At 40.5% G+C, this 22,037-nt stretch overlaps 2 protein-coding genes and 1 long non-coding RNA gene across 3 annotated transcripts in view; 1 reads left to right on the forward strand and 2 right to left on the reverse strand.

The window, feature by feature from the left end:
• Window positions 1–5,993: 5,993 nt before the first annotated feature.
• On the reverse strand, window positions 5,994–7,806 carry LOC123987593 (nuclear factor 7, brain-like). The gene is made up of 2 exons (XM_046076602.1): window positions 7,689–7,806; window positions 5,994–7,599 (listed from the first exon to the last, which is right to left on the reverse strand). Exon 2 carries the CDS (start codon window positions 7,584–7,586, stop codon window positions 6,195–6,197), a length of 1,392 nt encoding a protein of 463 aa, XP_045932558.1. The 5' UTR covers window positions 7,587–7,599; window positions 7,689–7,806; the 3' UTR covers window positions 5,994–6,194.
• A 1,629-nt stretch (window positions 7,807–9,435) lies between these two features.
• LOC123956953 overlaps window positions 9,436–22,037 on the reverse strand; it is a 22,989-nt gene continuing 10,387 nt past the window's right edge. Inside the window, exon 3 of the long non-coding RNA XR_006821682.1 lies at window positions 9,436–10,328. This is a non-coding gene — a long non-coding RNA (uncharacterized LOC123956953). The remainder of the gene's footprint in view (window positions 10,329–22,037) is intronic.
• LOC123956952 lies at window positions 15,681–19,097 on the forward strand. The gene is made up of 2 exons (XM_046029526.1): window positions 15,681–18,021; window positions 18,565–19,097. The coding sequence occupies exons 1-2, from the start codon at window positions 17,283–17,285 to the stop codon at window positions 18,588–18,590; spliced, it is 765 nt and encodes a 254-aa protein (XP_045885482.1). The 5' UTR covers window positions 15,681–17,282; the 3' UTR covers window positions 18,591–19,097.

Consider the following 22,037-nt stretch of genomic DNA (forward strand, 5'->3'; position numbering starts at 1 on the left):
CATGAAAAATTATAAATTTAAAGTAACGTCTTTAAAACTGTCCCCAGGTTTGTTTACATTGGGACTGTTTCACATTTACCGGTCGCTCTCATATAACTGGTTCTCGGAGTCCACCCACTGAGTCTATAACTAAAATCACACCTCACAACGTTTAGTGTATCAATACAAATTCCAGCTTAAACGTCAGAATCCCATCTCTGGCAAATGTTGCTGTAAGTTTGGAGTGTGGCTTCACGTGACTAAGTCTTCCTTTAACTTGCCTGTTGTTGCCTTTAGTTTCTAACATTCTCCTCTTTAAAAAAAAAAAAAAAATAATATATATATATATATATATATATATATATATATATATATATATATATATGCGTATGGGTGAATAAAAACATATCAAAATGTAGTCTGGGCAGGCTTTTTGAAGTAACACGATATATTGAAGTTCTTTGGAAAATATCACAACTAGTACTACTACTACTTCTAGAGAGATTTTATCAGATATAGCTTTAAGAGAGATTCAATTCAGTTTTTTTTTTCTTATAAAGAAAAGGAAAAGTTTTCTGTAAATACATTATGGTTTTTGTTTGGTTTTGGGTTTTTTGACTAAATGGGTTGATTATAAAATCAAAATTAAAAAAATCAGACCTTGGCTCACTTCTTTACATGCAAAATGAGGCACCATTTTGTTTGTTGGATTTTTTTATAGTCATCATGTAGTCCCTTCCGGTCGGATATCAAATATCAGCTCATGTAAATAGAAAGATAAACAAAACCTTTTGGAAAGTTTTGTATTTTTATTTCTTTCTCTTATTTAAGATTAAAGTTATCATCCTTTGCACACAATATACCATTTTTATGACGATGCTTATATTGGATAGGCATGTTTACGTTTATGACTTGAGAAGATTATTACGTGATTCCAGTTTTATTTCTAATGAGACAAAGTTTAATTATTTAAAATGCTAACATCACTGGAACAAAGATGCTTTTTTTTCTTTGTTTGGTTTGTTTTTACTGTCCCACGCCAATTATATACCAATAACACATGTTCTGTTAACAATGAAATGTCAATAAAAGTGAAAACTTCATTGTCTAAGATGTGTTTTTCATTTAGTAGATTTATTCATCTCTCTAACACTTATCTTCATGCAGTTATAGCCTACTTTTTAAATCAACTGTCTTCCAGTTAGGCCTGTAATATTACTCGTTTGGAAGACGCTTTTATCAAAAGCGACTTACATTTGAGGAACAACATACAAGCATCAACAGAGCATCAAATACACACGAGAACTACAACTGACAATACATACTAGTAAGAGCACTAATAAATACTAGTAAGAGCTAATAGCACGTATCACATCAATAGGGTAAATCCCTAGGGAAAGAAGTAAGGGTTAACAAAAAGTGCAATCAATAGAAGAAGAGTACATGTAGTGCAGGTTAGGGGTTAGAGGTGTTATAAGAGAAAGTGTTCTCTGAAGAGATGAGTTTTCAGGAGCTTCTTGAAGTTAGAGAGGGACGCCCCAGTAGTCACTCTGTATGCAGCATTAGTGAATTGGATCTGATTCTGGAGGCCATGGGGAGCCAGGGGAGGTCACTGAGTAATGGAGGGACATGAGTGCTTTTGGGCTGATCAAAAACCAGACGTGATGCTGCGTTCTGAACCATTTGTAGGGGTTTCACAGCACAAGCTGGAAGACCCGCTAGGAGGGCATTGCAACAGTCGAGACGAGAGAGAGGTAACCATGGCCTGTACCAGAAGCTGGGTGGCATACTGAGTGAGATAGGGCCTGATTTTTCTTATGTTGTATAGAGCAAAGCGGCACGACCGAGAGACAGCAGTAACATGGTCTGAAAAGGACAGCTGGGCATCAATCATGACACCCAGTTTATAGTTTGATGTTATGGTGGATAGATTTCTTGGCTGGAATTACCAATATTTCAGTCTTAGAGAGGTTTAGTTTAGTTTAGTTGTCCGAGAGACAGTCCGTGATCCGTGCCGAGACGGTGAGGTCATCTGGCGGGAAGGGGAGGTAGAGTTGCGTATCGTCTGCATAGCATTGGTAAGAAAAACTATGTAAGCGAATGATCTGCCCCAGTGAGGTGGTGTAAATTGAGAAGAGGAGGGGCCCTAGCACCGAGCCTTGGGGCATCCCTGTGAAGAGGCAGTGGGAGGAGGATAATCGTCCATACCACAAAACATTGTAGGAATACCAATGTAAACAAATGTAGGCTACAAAAACATGCTTAAGGCTAAAGCCCACAGCTAACTAACTCCATGGAACTAATTGGTTTACATGTTTATATTCCCCAAAGACCCAAAGTAATGGAAAATGTAGTTTCAAAAGTTAGAGTATGATTACACCCAAATCAAAGTAAGACAAAGAGTAATAATTCAGTCAGGACAACATTTAGGAAAGAACTTTATATGATCTGCAGGAGTTACGTTTGGCAGTATGGCTCTGTTCTGGGACTCCCCTGCCCCTCTGTGCGCCTATGTGGAGAGCACCTCCCTGCCCATCCATGTCCAAACCTGGAAAACCCGAGGCGGAGAAAGCAGTAGCAAAGAAGAGCAGCATCAATCACCAACAGAAATACACTGATTGATCAGGAATACCCTAAAAGGAGGAGCTGGGGTGGCAGGTTATAGGTGGCTCGCAGAGAAAGCAGCAAGGGTAAAGCTTAAATAAGGTGCCTTGTATGGCTTTTGACAATGAATGAAAGAGGGAAATCAACTGAGCTGTCAGCTGATGTGGGCTGACTTGACTTTGTTGCCTGCCTGAACTAACGCTATGCTCAACTGAATCCATTAAAAGTAACTTTTTTTCATGTTGCATGATCTGTATTGTATTCTTCACTTAAGAATAAGTCTCAGAGTGTCCCATCATCATGGTTCTAATAATCCTGGAACTCCGACACTCTCCTCTATTCATTCATACACAGATTTTTGCCCCGTGTTTCCCCTTGGAGTTGTTTGGGGGTCACAGTGTCATAGTTTGAATATCCCTCAATTGGATGATTGCCTTCTCCAGTCTTCACATTGTACTATTTTGCATAATAAAGAGACATAACTGTGCAAGACTTGAAAGTAAAACCAGCACAAGCCCATACCTGCTTTCAATAATGATTATGGATTATTTTTATGAACAAATACAAAAAATTTGAATTAATCAGAAACAAAACCTCTTTATTACAATTGAAATATTTCAAACAAATTCAGCCTTATTCTGGAGTTTGCATGTTCTCCCCGTGTCTGCGTGGGTTCTCTCCAGGTGCTCCGGCTTCCTCCCACCGTCCAAATACATGCGGCCTAGGTTGATTGGTGACCCTAAATTGTCCTTAGTGTGAGCGTGAGTGGTTGTTTGTCTATGTGTGGCTGGGATTGGCTCCAGCCCCCCTATACGCAGGATAAGCGGTTGACGATGGATGGATGGATGGATTTCCTTATTCTAACTCAAAGTTGTTTTCACTAACAGAACAACAACAAAACTGTTATCACAGCCATACATATTTTATTTACGTTTTGCTGTGTTCTGTCAAATTCTGTGTTCTTTTTAATTAAGTATTCACTTTTGCTGCACTAAACTCAGAGTCAGGCTCACAGCTGGAAATGTTTTTATTGCTCTGCTGTTTTTCCTGCAAAATAAAACCATATTCAGTATGACACTGTTTAAGTGTACATTTCATACTTGTTAACTTTCAACAGCCCTGGTACTAAATGAAGTTCTGCAAGTCCATTAACAGTTTTGGGGCATCTGGGAGATTGTGTGCAGTATACATCAACCAGATGTGCATAATAAATCTGCCTTGTGGTATTTTGCTGAAATACCCCTTTAGGGATATATACGCGTCTCCTCTGGTGATATGCAATATGTTCAACCACCTGGCCAGTAACGGGACTGGACAGACTGTCTCTGTAGATGCCTTCCAACACCATTTTCATTTCATGGCAATTTAATGTGTCATTTGGATTTTTCATGAGAAACTATTCTTTCCTCTGTTTTGGCCAAATGGATCATTCTGCTAGTGTTCACGTTATTTTCCTTTACTGACTTTACGCTTGGCGGCAGAATTGTTCTAAATGGGTCAATTCATCACCATTATCCAAAGTTACAGGGGCTCTGTTTTTTCTGTTGTTGTTCTGTCTGTGATGTTGGTGTAGATCCGCTGTTAAATCACTGAGAGTGAAAACAGGTTTGCATCATGGCAGCACTGAGGGCCTGTTAAGATGGGAAGATGGGTAAAATTGTTCTGCAGTAAATTGAATTCTGTTACACTTGGTGCACTCATGGGTTTGTATGTGTACCCATGGGTAAATTGTAATGTCAGTAGTAACTAAGAAACCTTAAATGAAATGTTGTCACAGCCAGTCCTGTGCAGCCACATCCCCTCTTCCCCAAGCTCCTTCATTACCATTTTTCATCCATCCACTACATGCCCTTGGACTTGACCTACTTCCCATCACCCGATTGCCCCTGCCATCTACACACCCACTTCCCACATCTGCTCTGCAGTTGCCCAGTCATCCCCGCCCACCTCCTCACCTGCATCTCATTCTCTCATCAGCCTTAATGTTATGCATCAGACCAGATTCATTCATTCCCTGCCAGACCATCACAGTTGCAATGAGCTTTGAACTTTTCCAGAACCTGAACCTTACCTAGACTCTGCTCCTGGACCTGGACCTGCTTGCCTTTAAGCCTTTATACTACTCCACATTTGTAATAAATTTAACTGCACTTGCTCCATCTAATAATAAGCCTATTTATGTATATTACCTTATGTATTTAGTTAAATAATTCCCACTAAGTGTACCAGTGTCGGGACATCAAAACGATCATCTACAACTGCCTCAGCTGTGAGATGGATAAAACCCCAACACATTCTGAAATGTCGCAATTTGGCTAGGTTTAAGAAAACCTCATAGTTTGTGTTAAAATTAGTAAGTACAATTTCTTTAATTTAGCACCTTTTACAGAGCAAACTCACAAAGAACTTCAAAGAAGTAAAATAATATAACTATGCATAATAGACAGCAATAATACAGAAACATAAATTAAATGAAAGCAACAAACAGCATAAAAACCATAAAATAGTCAGTCAATAAAACAAATGCATTAATGGACCTTAAAAGACACACATTTGCACACATCAAATAGCACATTGCCAGACAACGGCCTACTCAAAGATGTTTTTAAAAGGCACTAACAGAGACCAGAGTGTGGGTCTAAGGGTGTTCCACAGGGTTGGGGCCATCACTTTAGTTTTCAAACACGCACGCAGAACAACCAGCTGGTATGAAGACCAAAGTGGCCTAGCGGTGGTAAACGGGTGAAACAGGTCAGATGTATATAGATGCCTGACCAAGGCTCTATATGTAAAGTCAAGCATCTTATACTATGCCCTGAACCTGACAGGTAGCCAACGTAACAAAGACAGGATTGGTGTTATGTGTTTTCGTCCGGTTAGACCTGGTCAACGGATTTGCAGCAGAGTTTCTGACAATTTGTAGAAAGTCAAGGGACGACTTGCTGAGGCAGGTGAAGAGGCTAGTTGTCTATGTTAGGTTCCTAAGTTACCTAAGGTTACTTTCTTAACTACAAAAAAATCCATATTGACTATTTCTGTCACACGAGACACAAACACCAGTCTCCCGGGTGGAGGTTGGGTGTCTGACGCACACCTCTACCTTCTTATTTTGACTATTAGTTAGTTATTTTTGGCCTACATTTAGCGTTCAACGATTCTAAAGGGCTTCTCAGTGCGTTGAAAACTGATGCCAGGGGGTCAATATGGGAGTGACAATTGGTTGTAAAATCCCAGAAGATTTATAAAGTATTCCCCCAAACTTCCAGCTTTGTTGTTCAGTAGGTCATGCTATACTCTGAAAAATAATAATAATAAATTGATCCTTGTAAAAAAACAAACAAAAATAAAATAAAACCCGCTAAACCAACCAAACATAAAGATCTGGTGTGTCTCAAAGAGAAATAATTTTACACATTTAGGGTGAACAATAGAAACAAAAGCAGACTGTCAAACTAAATAACAGTAAAACACAAACAAGAAGTGAAAGAAAATAAAGAGATGTTTGGAATAATGAGACAGCAGGAGGACAGGTGCAGCTTAACAGGATAAATTCAGAGACTTTTCCCTTTAAGAAATCAACAACATCATGAATATAATCATCCTCTTTATCTCTAACTGCTCTGTTCCACTGTCACACAGACCTTCACTGCTGACAGCTTCACTTCACCCCCAGTGTGAATGAATAGAAACATCCTCTCAGTGAAAGTGTGTGTGAAGGTGTGTATGTGTGTGTTAGTATCAGGATCAGAGAACGACAGCTTTCCTCTGTTCCAGTCCAGATTCACTCTGATCCTCTGGGGCTTCTTCTGCCTGCTGAGAACAGTGTCTGGAGCTGATGGTGACCATGTTAAGTATTTACCTTCATAGAACCAGATTCCCCATAATCCAGTCCGTATGTCTCCCTTCCTCTGAGCAGACTCTGCTGACATACCAATTATCCAGTCTGTACTGTCATCAAACTCGACTTCCCAGCTGTGAGTCCCTGAGTTAAAGCCCTCAGAGCCCAAGACAGAGTAGTTATAATAATCAAACCTCTCTGGATTGTCAGGAAGCTGCTGTTCCTCTCCTTGTCTCACACTGGTCAGATCTTCAGACAGGATGAGTCTTGGATGAGCAGTGTTTGGGTCCAGAATGAGAGGAGTGTAGGAGACCATGTCCTTCATCTTGTTCCAGATGTTGAAGGTCAGGTTGCCCAGGTGTTTGGCCTGGTCTATCAGAGCTCCTGAGGGCAGCTGTGGATCATCCAGCAGGGGGCGCTGCTGGACTCTTTCCACTGCAGCCTTGTAGTTGAGCAGGAATGAGACGTCTTCAGCTCTCAGCTCCTCCTCTGTGGCTCTGACTGTGTCTGAAAGAGCTGCTATCTCTCTGCTCAGAGCCTCCATCTTCTCCTTCATCATCTGACTCTTCTGCTCCTCTTCCTCCCTCAGTGCAGCCATCCTGGCCTCCTCTTCCTCCTCTAGAAACTGCTGAAGCTTCTTAAACTGCTCCTTAATCTGCCTCTCTGTGTGTCGGGCCTGGACGTTCATGTGTTCTGCTGTTTGATCAAACTTCACTTTAACTTGTTCACAAACCTTTAACTTCTCCTTTAAGGGCTCCAGAGTTTCCTGAAGTTCCTTCTTGTGTTGTCGTGCAGCTTCATCGACGGGTCTGAATCTGTGGTCGCTGTGTTTTTCTGAATCTCTGCAGACGACACACACTGGCTGCTGATGGTCCAGACAGAAGAGTTTGAGTTTCTCAGAGTGCAGACTGCAGAGAGCCTCTGAAGCTCTCTGATCTCTCTCCTGTAAGAAGGCCTCACACAGGTTCTTTAACACCAGGTTACAAGGTGGTTCTGACCTTGAAGATCTTCTGTTACAAACTGGACACTCAGGTGCTTGTTTTTCTCTCCACCAGCTCTTCAGACAGACTTTACAGAAGCTGTGGCTACATGACAGAAGAACAGGATCTCTGAAGACCTCCTGACAGACCGGACAGCAGAGATCCTCCCCTGATCTGGAAGCCATTTTGTCTCTGAAGCTGAAAGCAGACAGAAAGTACAGTCAGTCATGGCTCCCCTCCCTCCTCTACTAACTTTCACTCTGAGTCGTGTTTTTAGTCAAATTCACCTTCAGTGTGTGGAGCGTCAGCAGGTTGAAGCAGCAGTGTTGTAGTTTTCCACTTTTCTCTCCTGTAGCTGAACTCACTCAGAGGAAGTTGTTAGTTTGGTCTGAAGGTGAATCTGATCGGCTGTTTTTTACTCTGTGTCTCTCTGTACTGAGGAAGAACAAAAACTGTTCCCTGGTTTGTCTCAGGTGAGAGGTGGAGCTTTATCAGTCCTCTGCTCAACCCTGTTGCAGCACCTGTAACACAGGGTGTGTTTCATTCCAGTATCGATTATATGTAGAGTGACTGTGTGCAGCAGGCTGCAGTTTGAATGTACTGGAGGAGTTAAAATATTACTTACTAAACACTATGGGTACCCTGGGATATCATGGAAAAAAGGGGTACCATGGAATGAGCATATAGAGATGAGTATGTTCACTTGCAAGGACCACACAACAACAATGTGATTTTTAAGAGTTTATTTAAATGAGGAAGTATTTTATGTTGAGGATGGATGTGAGGTGGTGGAGGAAGTTGTTCATTTAGGCCGGTCAGGTACGGACATGTTGAGGGCCGGGGAGAAGGAGACACGGTGTGTGGGATCTGTCTCAGGAGTGAAGAACCAGGTAAGCCGGATTGACAGGTGTCTGGAGGTGTGGTTGAGGCGCGGCCCTGATCCCAAACTGTAAGTTAACAAGTTAACTACTTTAATGCACAAACTCTTGCCTGCAACCTGCCACTTGACCTTTTTAGTTTTCCAGTGCCATACAACATCTGCTGCACTTTCTATATGTGGTGACGGCGCTGCATCGTTTTTTGGTGAGAATGTTTTAAATAAAAAGTGTGTGTGTGTGTGTGTGTGTGTGTGTGTGTGTGTGTGTGTGTACAATAAAAACTCCACACGGCGTCTTTAAATAAAGAGCTTAAACTTTGGGCGTGGTTAGCACAGCTGGTAAAGCATGTGCCCCATGTACAAGGCTGGGTCCTTATCGCAGTTGCCGGGGTTCCAGTCGAGTCCAGTGCTGCCCTTTGCTGCATTTCTCTAATTTCTCGTCTGTCTCCATCTGTCCTATCAGAAATCGAGGCAAAAAGCCCCTTATACCTCCCCAAAGCATGAAGGGAAGTACATTCAGGTGTAATCATTGGAGTACTTTTGCTGTAATCCTTTGTTTACAGCATGGCAAACAATATCTGACTCATATATTAAATGTTTGCGTTTTCTTCTCATCTTTTTATGACTGAATTGGCTTTTGGAGAGTTAGTATATGGAATAATTGCTTCTATCTAACATGTATTTACCTGGTCAGTTTATTCATTTAAAAAGGACAAAGGAAACTGACACCTCTTTCACTGAACCAGCATTTGCAAGAGTTAGTGGTACGCTTGGTGTCTCCCCCTTTTCTTCTTCTTGGAAATAAATTATGTGGGAATATGTGCCAAGTTGGACATTGTGGGAAATACACATATTTGCGTTCTTACAGAGTCAGATGTTCATACTGATATCACTCTCGTCGGTAAATAAGCTGGAGCCAGCCACCAGCTAGCTTAGCTTAGCATATAGATTGGAAATAGGGGGAAACAGCTGGCCTGGCTCTGTCCAAAAGTAACCAGATCCAACGACCAGCACTTGTGAAGCTCAATGATTAACCTGTTATATGGTTTGTTTTATTTGTAAAATGTCTTTGAACAGCTAAGCTACGCTAACTGGCTGACGAAAGCCTCATATTTAGTGTATAGATATGAAATGGATATACCGCACAACAGCAGACATTTTCAGCTTTTTTTTGTTTATTACTGACTGGTGCATTTCTTGGTTTTACAGGAAGCTTATTAAAAACACACATTTTCATACATATTGCCCTAATTATCATTTACTGATATAACATATTTAAGACTTTGTTTTTCATTGTGTGCTTCTGGGTAAGAGTCGGTAGAAAATCATCATCCTGTGTTTATTGCAGAAAGGTACTTTTGCTTTATGACTTTTGAGTGCAGGTGGAGCACTTCAAACGTGTTAATCCAGTTCAGTACAAGAGAAAAAGCAAATGCATGTAGACAAGTTCTAGGAAGGTTGTACAAGTAGGAACACCTTCTTTGCAAGAGGAAGCCAGAGAGTTTATGGGAAATGTGTTTTTAATAGAGCGAAGCAGCCATCATCGTCGTCTCCTTTGCTAATACTGAATGTAAGAGCTCAAATTTGTTACGCATTGCATGATGTTGCATGTATGCTTTCCTTTCAGACTCAGCAGATTACAGGATTCATCCATTTCTATTCATGGAGCTGTAAAATTGGTATAGCATCTCATCCTAAAAACAACAGGTGAAAAAGTTTACACACTAGCAACAGTCAGCATTAAAGAGGTGCACTAATCTAACTGCTCATTAACAATTCAGCATTTTCCAAAGAAGATTTCCTCTTAAGAGCAGCAGTGGAACAATGCAGCAAGCACAAAGGACTTCATTTGGGTTTTTTGGCAGGTTCATGAATGCACCGTCTGTCCCAGAACAACAACTCAAACTTCACACGTCCCAGCTTCTCCCACAGGTTCATTAACCTGCTGTACCAGGATCAGTTTAGTACCAGTTGGTGCACGAGATCATGAAACACATGTTGTCCACCTTCCTGTTTCCCATCTGGCACTGGGGCAGCTCTCCTGGGGTGTCTGTGGGAGTAAAATGAATTACTATAATGCAGCAATTTGCAATTTCCATATCAAATCTCCCATTTTTAAGTAAAATCATTGAAAAGGCTGTTTTTCAACAGTTCAGTGCTTTCTTGGCACTAAATAACTGTTTTGATGTCTTCCAGTAAGGTTTTCGACCACACCACAGCACTGAGACGGCTCTTGTTAAGGTCTTCAATGACATCCATTTAAACACTGACAGTGGCAGAATTTCAGTCTTAGTATTATTGGATCTCAGTGCTGCATTCGACACGGTCGACCACAACATATTACTAGACAGACTTGAAAACTGGGTTGGACTTTCTGGCACAGTACTAAAATGGTTTGAATCCTACTTAAAGGACAGGGACTACTTTGTGTCTATAGGTAATCACACATCTGAGCTGACAAAAATGACATGTGGAGTTCCCCAAGGCTCCATTCTGGGACCTTTGTTTAACATTTACATGCTTCCACTGGCTCAGATTATGAAAAACAACAAAATATGTTACCATAATTATGCAGATGACACACAGATTTACATAACCATTTCACCAGGGGACTATGATCCCATACAGGCACTGAGTAGCTGTATTGAGCAGGTCAAAGATTGGATGTGCCAGAATTTAGTTAGTTATTGTTTTTGGAGCCAGGGAGGAACGATTGAAGTCAGTGCTCGACTTCAATCTGTAAAGTTAAGAACCACAAATCAAGCCAGAAATCTTGGTATAGTCATGGACTCAGACCTGAAATTGAGGAGCCATATTAACACAATTACAAAGTCAGCCTACTATCACCTGAAGAATATATCAAGGATTAAAGGACTTATGTCTCAGCAGGACCTGGAAAAGCTTTTCTATGCATTTATCTTCAGTCGACTCGACTACTGTAACAGTGTCCTTACAGGGCTCCCTAAGAAATCCATCAGACAGCTGCAGCTGATTCAGAACGCTGCTGCTCGAGTCCTCACTAAGACCAAAAAGGTGGATCACATCACTCCAGTTCTGAGGTCTTTACATTGGCTTCCTGTATGTCAAAGAATTGATTTCAAAATCCTGCTGTTAGTTTATAAAGCACTAAATGGTTTAGGGCCAAAATACATTTCTGATCTTCTGCTTCGTTATGAACCATCCAGACATCTCAGGTCGTCTGGGATCAGGTCTGCTTTCTGTCCCCAGAGTCAAAACTAAACAAGGAGAAGCAGCGTTCAGTTATTATGCTCCATATATCTGGAACAAACTCCCAGATAACTGCAGGTCTGCTGAAACTCTCAGTTCTTTTAAATTAAGACTGAAGACTTTTCTTTTTACCATTGCTTTTAATTAAATTTAATTAATTATTTACCACTGTCTTTAACTAGTAGATTGATAACTTACACTGCACTGTAACTTTGACTGTCGCAGGTGGGTCCAGAGTATAACTGGATCAAAGTGGCCTGTGGACAGACATGTCCTGGTTTCTCTGTAGTGTCCGAGGGTTTTTGGAGTTTCAGTGGACCCAAAGATGGACCCGAGTACAGACTAGCTAGAGAGAGCAGATTAAGTGTACTTCTCTGTTTATTCTCTTTTCAAAATAATTGTAACTCAATTATTTGCTCAACCCCTCAGCCTGTTTTTATTTTCCATTTAACTCTTTTAACCCTGATTGTACACTGCACTCTAACTTTTATTATCTTATCAATTTCCCTATGTTGCTTCAAAATTTTTATATTTCCCTGTATTGCTTTTATGTTTTATGTAAAGCACTTTGAATTACCTTGTTTTTGAAATGTGCTATACAAATAAACTTGCCTTGCCAAGCTAAGCCGGTTTCCGGTTTGGGAAATCATGAGTAAACAATAGGAGGAATATAAATTAAGTACCACTTAAAACATTTTTTTTAATGTAATCTTATGTAATCAGAACAAGCTACATCGTCTGTAGCAGACGTTTGCTTTGGTATATTGATCCATAAATAAGAATTATATAAAATAAAAGCAAATAAGCGGCCTCGCCAGCTCCTCCCGCGGGTTGGCACAGGCTTGTGGATCTCAACTTTCAAGCAAATTTTTGTTCCGCCATCCCTGTCAATATTCGAAATCTAGAATCGCTGAGAGTTTATAATCTAAGCAATACGGTTACATCTCGGCGCGCGCAATGATGATGCAGTGAATAGTGACGATGTTTTTCACCTCACATTTTAGTATCGCCTCAGCTTGCTTGGAACCTTGGCAGAGCTGATACGAAAAAAGTCCTAGCAGCAGGTTAGTCCTATTATTACTATATCCACCATCACTATTGTTTATTTTTATTGATATTTGTTTTATTACCACTACCATTACTTTTATTTTATATCTCCATGTGGAACTTTTTTGGCCTACTGTGTGTTCTCTTTCCCCTGATCTCTCTTAACTCCAGTTAAGTTAAGCATGTCTGTTGATCTTTCAATGATGTTCCTGGGTCCAAGGTCCATAAGTTTAGAGCTAAAAGCAAATATTTGCCTCAACTAAAGACAGAGAAGCCAAATGAGCAAATGCAAAGCAAAATATTTATTTGTTTTTAGCCATGTTAGCAGTGTGGCTCTAAAAGGATGGCAATGTTGTTCTGTCAGTATTGAAGGTAAATGGTGAGGAGAGAGGAGGAGAGAGATTCAGCATTTGTGCAATTCAGAATGCATGAACATGAAATCCACTCAACTCCCTCAAACACGATGAACCAGCCAGGCGTCTGCAAAGTTAGGTTGATTCAAATTCAAACCACATAAAAGTATTGTAGAGTGCTTCTATGTGCATTGAGTGCTTTATATCAATCTGCGTTTTTTGTGGACAATAAATATGCAACATCTGATTAGACTTTCAAAATAAAACTAGTGGGTAACGTTGTGAAATGTCGCAATTTGGTTTGCTTTAGGCACCAAATCTGCTCGGTTATGTTTAGGCAACAAAACCACGTAATTAGGTTTATTAAAAGGTCATGGTTTGGATTAAAATTACTACTTTACTTATTTGTGATTTAAATTACGTAAGTAAAGTTACTTGCTATAGGCCTAGACTACTGGGGGACTTCCAATAAGCTCCTCTCTCCCTCTCCATCTAAATGCATACTCATCCAATTAATGCACGTTACTAACTAAACATCTTTCTTCCCTAGTTTTGTGCTTTCTGCAGGTGTTTCTGGCTCCAAACCTGTGGGGTCTGCGTGCTTCCTGCTGCCTCCATGTTCCTGCTTGACACCAGCTGCAAGAATTAGAATTATTTGTCCTATGATTATTGTCAGTGTGGTGGCAGAGAATGGTTTCCCCTTATACAAATACATTAATGAAAAAAATCATCACTGGGTTTGACTTATGTTCATAAATATATTTATTACAAAAAGTGAATATATAAATGGATTTACAATGCATCAAAATAAAAGAAACACATAGTAAGAAAGTAGTGAATGTATGCTAAGCCAAATTATGGGGAAAATATCAAATACCAGGACGGATATTCAAAAGGAATATTAGAGAATCGTCTGATTGTTAAATGCAACCAAGTTCTTAAAAGTATTAAATGTTGGAAAATAAGATCAAACTAGTTTTTGAATAGACCATAATAAATACAAATTATACCTAGCAATTTTCAAACTATCAGAGACAAAACTGATCCAAGGTGCCGGAGACAATCCTGTCCAAATTGACTAAAAATTTAACCTGAGAAGGCCCCTAGCGTCACTGCTATCATTTTGGTACTTTCCAGAATAAAAATTAAAACACGACAATCGATCTTCAAACAAGACAGATTACATAACCCTCTATGTTTTTTTCTCTCCTCAGTCTTAGAAATAAGGGTTCCAAAAGGGTTCTTCTCTAGGGGCTGAGGTTCCACCAAGAACCTATTGCTCCTGAAAAACCCTTTTTTATTGAAAGGGTTTTCAAAGGTTGTTTTTAAAACTAAGGGCTCCTCTAAGAACCCTTTTCATTCAAAGAACCTATGAGAAGAAAGAGTTCTTCAAGAGATGTTGAACGTAGGGGTGTGCAGGAAGCCCAGTATTTTAACCCCAGTGTAGGGAAAACTTTCTTTTAGACAACTATTGTGCAGCCATATGCTTTATATATGTATGATAGGATAACTGTGTCACTCTAACACACACATATGTCATGATAAATGAAACACACTAAATAACCTTAAACCTTCAATTCAACAAAAATATTTCCAATCTACTTTACTTCAAAGAGGCCTTGTCATATGTAGTTCCACAAACGTCCACAGGTCAACATTACTTCCATCCTTTAGATGATGTTAAACATCAAAGTTAATAAATCAAAACTATTTATTGCTTATAATTAAGTTTCACCTACTAACTCAAATGTATCTGTTGTATCCTAGGAGCCAAGTGGACCTACTCCAGCAATCATGTTCAACACCACAGAGGAGGGAAGCCCTTCGTATTTTGATCATTCATTTTTTATTTTTTATGTTATTCATTATGGCCTGGCAACCTGGCTAATGACATTCTCTTCAGCATCAGCACTATTAAACTCTGCGACACATCACAAGCGTTGGGTTCAATAATGATAATTTCTCCACTTTAACTTTCACCTGCTGGATGAAACTAGGCCACAGTTCTTTTGTTGTCTCCTACAGTGTTGTCCAGTACGCGTTACTGTAATAATATTACTTTTTTCACGGCTGTCGCTGTCACCTTTGTGTTTCCCCCTTTTCTGTCTCACCTCTACCAAGTAGGCTGTGTGTCCCTGTGGAAAGAAGACCCGGCTACTTCTTGGTTTCTGGGTTGCTGACCTCAGTCCCACCCATTGGTTCCCTCTGTTCCCGCTCAACCAATGGCTGGTCACCACATCCGGATTACCTCCTGCTCATAAGAAGAGCCCAGCAGTTGCTCGAGGCAGCTTGTCACAGCCAATTGACTTGTGTGCCGCTTGTATTGACTGTGTATCTTGTTAGTTAGCTCTGCATTGTGTTTAGTGGAGAAATTCACTTAGGTCTGTGGTAGTCTGTTGGTGGTTATGTTTAGTAGCCAGTAATCACAGTATCTTTGAGTATTTTTGATTTGTGTGCATTCACCAGCTTGTGGTTAACAAAAGGGTGGAATTAGGGCCAGAGTCCACACTGACCGCCACACGTAGTATCTTGTGTTAGTTTTCATCAGGTGTAGTGGGTGCTGTGCCCTTTGTGTTTTTGTAGTAAGAATTAACTCTGTTTAAATATATAGTTGGGTCCAGTCCTCCTTTTGAGGACCTCCCTTTATTTTAACTTGTTTTCACAGCACCCTCATCCACCCTCCTTTTGTTTGTTGTTAACTGTCTGCATCCCCGGTTACCAAATAAGTTACCTTTTTAAGAATTATACCAGTTTTTGCCTATATGTTTATGGCCCCCACTCCCCTAGACCAACAGGGGGTTGTAACACTTTTCCCAGTAACTACTTTACTTTTCTAAAACAGTAATGTTATTACTGTTGCTAATCCAAGTAACGCTGCGTTACTGCCTTTCTCAATACACCATCCTTGAAGTGAATGCGTGACTGTGCTGCAGGTCAGCGGCACCGGACCTTATGTTGTTCAAGTCAGCTGTTAGCCAAAAAGCTAAAGGAAGAATGGAGAACAAGGGAGAGAGGTGTTCTTTCCACAGCTGGAAGTAGCTACTGCCACTATCTATCACAGTCTAAGATGCAAAGAACATTGTCGTCCGCAAACAATTCTTCATGTCATTTATTGAAGCATCTGCTGAAGCAGCACAGCAATGTGAAACTTACAGAAAGAAACTCCGGGAGCTGCTGCCAGTGATGCTTGGACGCGTCAGTAGAGAGTGGTGTTACGCAACGGTTTGTAAAAATACTGAATACTTCTCTTAAATACATGTGTAGAAATACAGTAGTTCAAAAGTTGGGATTTACTTGCTTTATTGTTTTATTCCAGCCAGTGGTGTTAAGAAACGATATATGCTTTGTAAAAACCATACTGCTTGCTGCTGTTATGAATATAGTAGTTCAAAAGTCGGGAGAGACTGCTTTGACAGATTGATCATGTCTAGTGAAGAGGTACTAAGGGTAAAACTTCTTTAAGCAGCACAGTTGGGATGGGGTCCAAGAGAAGAGGCAGGTTGATGGTTTGGATGAAGAAGTTAGTAGAACATTAACGGGAGCAAAGCAGTCTAGAAATATCAGGTTTTACAAATGTTTTTAAGATTCCTGACTTTGGAGATAAATTGATACCAGTTGAGGGCAGGAGGTGATGGAGTTTGTCTCTGATAATTAGAATAGAGCTGTGTCTGGTTACAGCGCTGAAAAGAAACCTGGGGTTGTTTTTATTTTCCTCTATTAATGATGAGGCTGCTTTGGCATTACGGAGAGCCTTGCCGTGTTTTAAGACTCTCTTACCAGATTAAGCAGGATTCTTCCAGATTGGTGGAACGCCATTTCCTTCCAAGTTTTTGCAACGTTTGCTTTAATTTGCCAGTTTGGGGGTTTGGAGCTAACCTTATTTGTTTTATTTTTGTTTTAATCTACAATTAGTCTACATTTGAGAAAGCTAACTGTGGCCTTTATCTTAATATATTCTGAATTGCCTGGTGTTCATCTCTTTCTCACCTTCATTCAACGTAATAATAACTGTTAGTGCCTGTTTCTAAAGGTGGATTCTGGAAAGGTTTTCTTTATTTTAGTATATAAAAAACTTGAACGAACATAAAGAAACACTCTGCAATACTAGTATTTGGTTTGCTTTTGAATTGTAACCTTATACATATAAATTTGTGGGGCACAGTTGGTGTCCCTGGACTTTCCACACACTGGGATTTAGACTAAAGTCAACAAATACGCCTAACTTTCTAGAAGTCTGGTTGGTTAGTGGCGAGTCATCCCTGGTGTATATGAGGGAGCTGACTAGACTTCATGTTCAAACATTCTGAATTGCCTGGTGTTCAGTCTGTTGGTCGTGGTACCTTTACACTTTGAGCCTCACAGGTCAAGTGAAAAACATGGGCGCTGAATACTCACAAGAGGACTATGACAGGTTTGCTCTTGATTATTATCAAACTGCTTTACAGCATCCATGCCTCTTACCAGATATAGGCATAGATGAGTCTCTACTGAAATATTCGGGTACCGACTCTAACGCTCAGCTGGTAGCCTACTCTACTGAGCTGGTCAACAAAGTGCCAGACTACATCAACAACTTGGGATCTAGTTTGGGTGCATTGACTGTAATCCCAAATGCTGTTGGAATTGGAGCGCTGGTGCTTTCCATGATCATGGAGATCAGCATGTTGAGCAGGACCCAATCAACTGAGACTCCATACAGCATGCTCCAACGTGTATTTGGTGAAGAGAAAGCCTCATCTGTCCGGGACACAATATCAGAGTATCTGAAGCGCCATCAGACATTCATTAACAATAACCAACGATTACTTGAGGAATTACGGAGACTAGAAGCCCAGCTGAGCAACCATCTCACCATCCTCAGAAACTCCCTGCTGCATGACGGACAGATGAGCACCCGTGGGTTCAAAATCTGGGTCAATGGAGCCTCCTTCCACATCCAGATGTTGATCCATGAAGCTCGTCTGAATGTTCAGACTGGCAAACCTGCATCAGACCATCAGACTGCGATCAATTCTGCCATCAGTTTGTATCTGCAGCACCTGGATAATTTAATGGAGAAATACAAGACTTACAAGAGCAGTACTACTGAGATCGCGATAGAGAGGCACTATTCTGGTATGTATTTAGCTTCAATGATGACAGAGGAATGTGTTATTAGAAATTCTGAGAGAAATGTAGGATGTAGAGTAATTTATAAAGAAAGGAAACTCTGTCAAGGTTCTGAATTGAAAGAGTCTTATGTAAATCATGTTTTCTCAAACTATGAACCAGTCAAAGGCTTGAAGAGTCATTTTTCAAACATCAAGAACAACCTCCTATCTCTGATCAACCTACATGGTGCATTTACTCTGCCAACAACAACAACCTGAGATCACTAGTTTAGTAAAGTTTTGTTCTTTCTTATTACTCTTCTTTAATATCAGTAATCATAAATACTTTTTTAAAAGATATTTTTGGCTATTAGGACAGTGGAGAGAGAGCAAAGGAGGGAGAGAGATAGGGGGCGACATGCAGCAAAGGGCCACAGGCTGGATTTGAACACTGGCTGCATCAGTAAGGACTCGTGCAAGGTCTTGTAAATGGGGTGCACTGACTGACTCACAGTTGCAGTCACTGCTGTCTTTAAGAAAACTGAGATGTTTATGTACAACTTTATAGGTTGTTGCTGTAAACTGCTCCTTTAACAGACCCACCAGCACCTTCCAGCAAATGTTCAAAACTTCTGTCAACGAAATGTGACCATCTACGTTCTGTTTTGCTGTGTTTACATTTCACTAGTTTATGCTTGTTTTTGCCATTTAAACAATATAATTTATTTTCCGTTATTTTTCTTGTACTATTTTTCAACGTAGTTGTAATGATAAGTGATTCATATTTAGATGATTTATGTATTTAATTTTACTAAATCTTTGGATACCTTTGATTTAATATCTCTTGTATAATTGTATTGTTGTATAATTAGTTGAGAGAGGCATGTTTTGTCCATATAGTGGCATGTTAGAGTCTGATCCAGCTCTGCTCTGATTGGTCCAGTCTGAGAGGATTAACTCGTGCAGATCACAACCACCTGAGTGATGAATGTGTCTGTGTCTATATACAGTATATAGCTTGTTGTGTTTTGTGATGTGTATTTGACAATGCCTGATGAAGATCTGTCTTAAATCCAAAAGTTGCTGTGTTACATTAAATGATCTTTTGCCTGACTTTTTCCTTCAGTTTGTCATTTAATCCAAAGTTTATTGAGTTTTTTTAATGTGCGTGCTCTACATTCGGTTATTTACTGATAGAAGCACATCAGATACTCACAAACACGGTCACATTTTCAGGAACATTTCCACCCTCCACAGATCCAGATATGTTTTTCTCACATTTTCTGAAAAGAGAAGTTTAAGTTCAGTAGACCAACTCACAGCTGGAGTCTGTCTGTCTGTCTGTTGATGTCTGCTTACTGTGCTAACTTTAGACTCCAAAGCTTTCCAAAAGAGGAAGAGCACAGAGGTTTTCATCTTGCTGCCAGGTATGTTTTCTACACACTTCCGCTTTATGTGATTAGACATTTTTCATACTAAAAGCAGCGGTGAGTGTGTCTGATTCACCAAACCCCAATTAAATCCAGCAACATTACAACCCACTTTTCCAACCTTAGTGAATATTACATTTATTTAATGAATTCACACGTAAAAGGAAAAAACTTACCCTCTGTTTTGTGTATATTTTTGTTAAGTAAGTATGTTATGGATATATCGCTCGAGTTCCATTAATTTGAATGATCAGTGCATTTAAAGCAACATTAAGTAGTAATTTCATCTTAAAATCCCAGACTGGAAACCTTTCACAATAATGTTGTAATGCAGGTGTTTTCAAAGTCAATGACTGCGGGCCTACACTCAGACCAAGTTTTGGAAATGGCGCCCCCCAAACACAACTTTAGTTTACTTGGTAAGTTTCACTCAATTCCTGAACGCCTATGGGATAATGAATATCAACATTTTAGTTAAAATAGCCTAATATTGCTGTTTGACATAACTTCTGACTAAATATTACCAAACTTCTAGTATCTTCAACCAAGTCCAGTTGCCTGTCCCTTTACTTTAACCTTCTTTGGATAATTATACCATATAGTTTAAAAAAAGGTTTGTCAGGCATTTATTAGTTTCTTACTCTGATGGGGGGGAAACAGTTCCCAAAAACTACTGCATCTCTAAACTCTCACACATGCAGGCCATTCTATGTGATCTCCTTTTGATAACTAATGCAATAAATAATGTAATATTGTTTCACTTCCATTCACTGAGCCTCCCCTGAAACTGTTTGGAGCTCCCCCCTGCAGGGAGGCCCGCCTCACACAGTGAAAACCCCTGGTGAAATGCTTTACGGCACCACGTCACATCAACAAGACTCTTCAGCAAGCTATAAGAAGAAGCAACGAGTAAGTAATTTACAATGTAAATTCTGTTGTAGAAGCTCGCTCGGTATTCTCAGTATTATTATCATGGCAGTGGCTGAAAAGAAACAGAAGAAGATGTCGGAGGAAGTGAGGAGGAGTTAAAGAGAGAGTGAAGAGCAAGAGACTAGCTGGGGCAGCAGCTCCACCAAACCTCCCTTTCCAGAGCCACATTAACCAGCTTAGACTGGGGATCCCAAGGCGTTACCAGGTCAACACGGAGATTTAATCTATCCACCTAGTCCTGGGTCTTCCCCCGAGGCCTCCTCCTGGCTGGATGTGCCTACAACATCTCCCTAGGGAGGCCCCCAGGGGGCATCCTTACTAGATGCCCGAACCACCTCAACTGGCTCCTTTCTACACAAAGGAGACAAGGCTCTACTCCAAGTTACTCACGGATGACTTGGCTTCTCATCCTATCTCTAAGGATGGAGCCAGCCACCCTCCTGAGAAATCCCATTTCAGCCGCTTCTACCCGCTATCTCGTTCTTTCATGACCCAGTCTTCAAGACCATAGGTGAGGGTAGGAACAAAAGTTTGGGTAACTGGGGTAAGAACTTATTCCCTACCTGGAGTGAGCACCCCATCGGTTTCCTGCTGAGAACCATGGCCTCAGATTTAAAGGTGCTAGCCCTCACCCCAGCCTCTTCACACTTGGCTGTTGACTGATCCAGTAAGTGCCGATGACGCAAACCGCAAACCCTCCCCACCCCGACTACACCTTGATATAATCAGATTTTAACCGTCTTTTTAACTTTTTAAAGCAGTGTGGAAAGTCCGTTTTTATCTCTGGTCCCATTCCCACAGTTGGTCGCGGTGCTGGCCGCTTCAGTAGAATCCTTGGCCTCCACGACTGGCTCCAGTCCGCCTGCAGGGCTCACCGTGTGTGTTATGTGGATAATTTTAATATTTTCTTGCAAAGAATGTCTCTTTTTAGGACAGACGGACTTCACCCAAACAAACGTGGCTCAGAAATGTTAGCTGCGCACATACAGCATGTGGTGCGGTCCACACATGACTTACGTGAATGACTAATCATTCATGCAGCACACCTGGACACACCACCGCTCACTGAACAGATCTCTGCCTCACTGCCACAAACAACTGTCTCCACCTGCTGGCATGTAAAGCCGTCTGCTCCCAGCGCTGTTCCACAGACTTCTATTCCTGTCATCATCACGCATTGACCAGTAAACCTTAATGTGCACATCCCACACAGAAATATTAGTAATCTCTTAAGGATTAGGACAACTGCACCAACTCCAGCACCCAGAACAAACTCATTTAAAATGGCTCTCTTCAATGTGAGATCACTTTCAAGTAAGACTTTTATCTTAAATGACTTTATCTTGTCTGCAAATCTAGATTTTATGTTTTTAACTGAATCCTGGTTGCAAATGAATGACTATAGCCAGCTAGCTGAACTGTGTCCGCCTCAATATGATTGCTTTAGTCAACCGAGGGTCAGTGGTCGTGGTGGTGGGCTAGTGAGCGTGTATAGGAAAAATTTTAAATGTCATCAAGTACGCTGTGATGAATTTAGCTCCTTTGAAGTTCTCACTCTTAAAGTTGGAGGGCTGCAACCTATCATATTTGTTATAATTTATCGCCCCCCAAAACCGCCTGGAGGATTTTTATCAGAACTTCCTGATTTTTTATCTACTCTGGTTTTAAATTATGACAGAAT

Source organism: Micropterus dolomieu, linkage group LG18, assembly GCF_021292245.1.
Source record: "Micropterus dolomieu isolate WLL.071019.BEF.003 ecotype Adirondacks linkage group LG18, ASM2129224v1, whole genome shotgun sequence".
Taxonomy (NCBI): domain Eukaryota; kingdom Metazoa; phylum Chordata; class Actinopteri; order Centrarchiformes; family Centrarchidae; genus Micropterus; species Micropterus dolomieu.

Excerpts from the sequence above, each read along its gene's own strand:
- LOC123956952 (XM_046029526.1), top strand. The coding sequence starts at position 17,283 with ATGGGCGCTGAATACTCACAAGAGGACTATGACAGGTTTGCTCTTGAT. Across the intron at positions 18,022-18,564 it reads GATAGAGAGGCACTATTCTG|GTTGTTGCTGTAAACTGCTC; the intron begins GTATGTATTTAG and ends ACAACTTTATAG.
- LOC123987593 (XM_046076602.1), bottom strand. The coding sequence starts at position 7,586 with ATGGCTTCCAGATCAGGGGAGGATCTCTGCTGTCCGGTCTGTCAGGAG.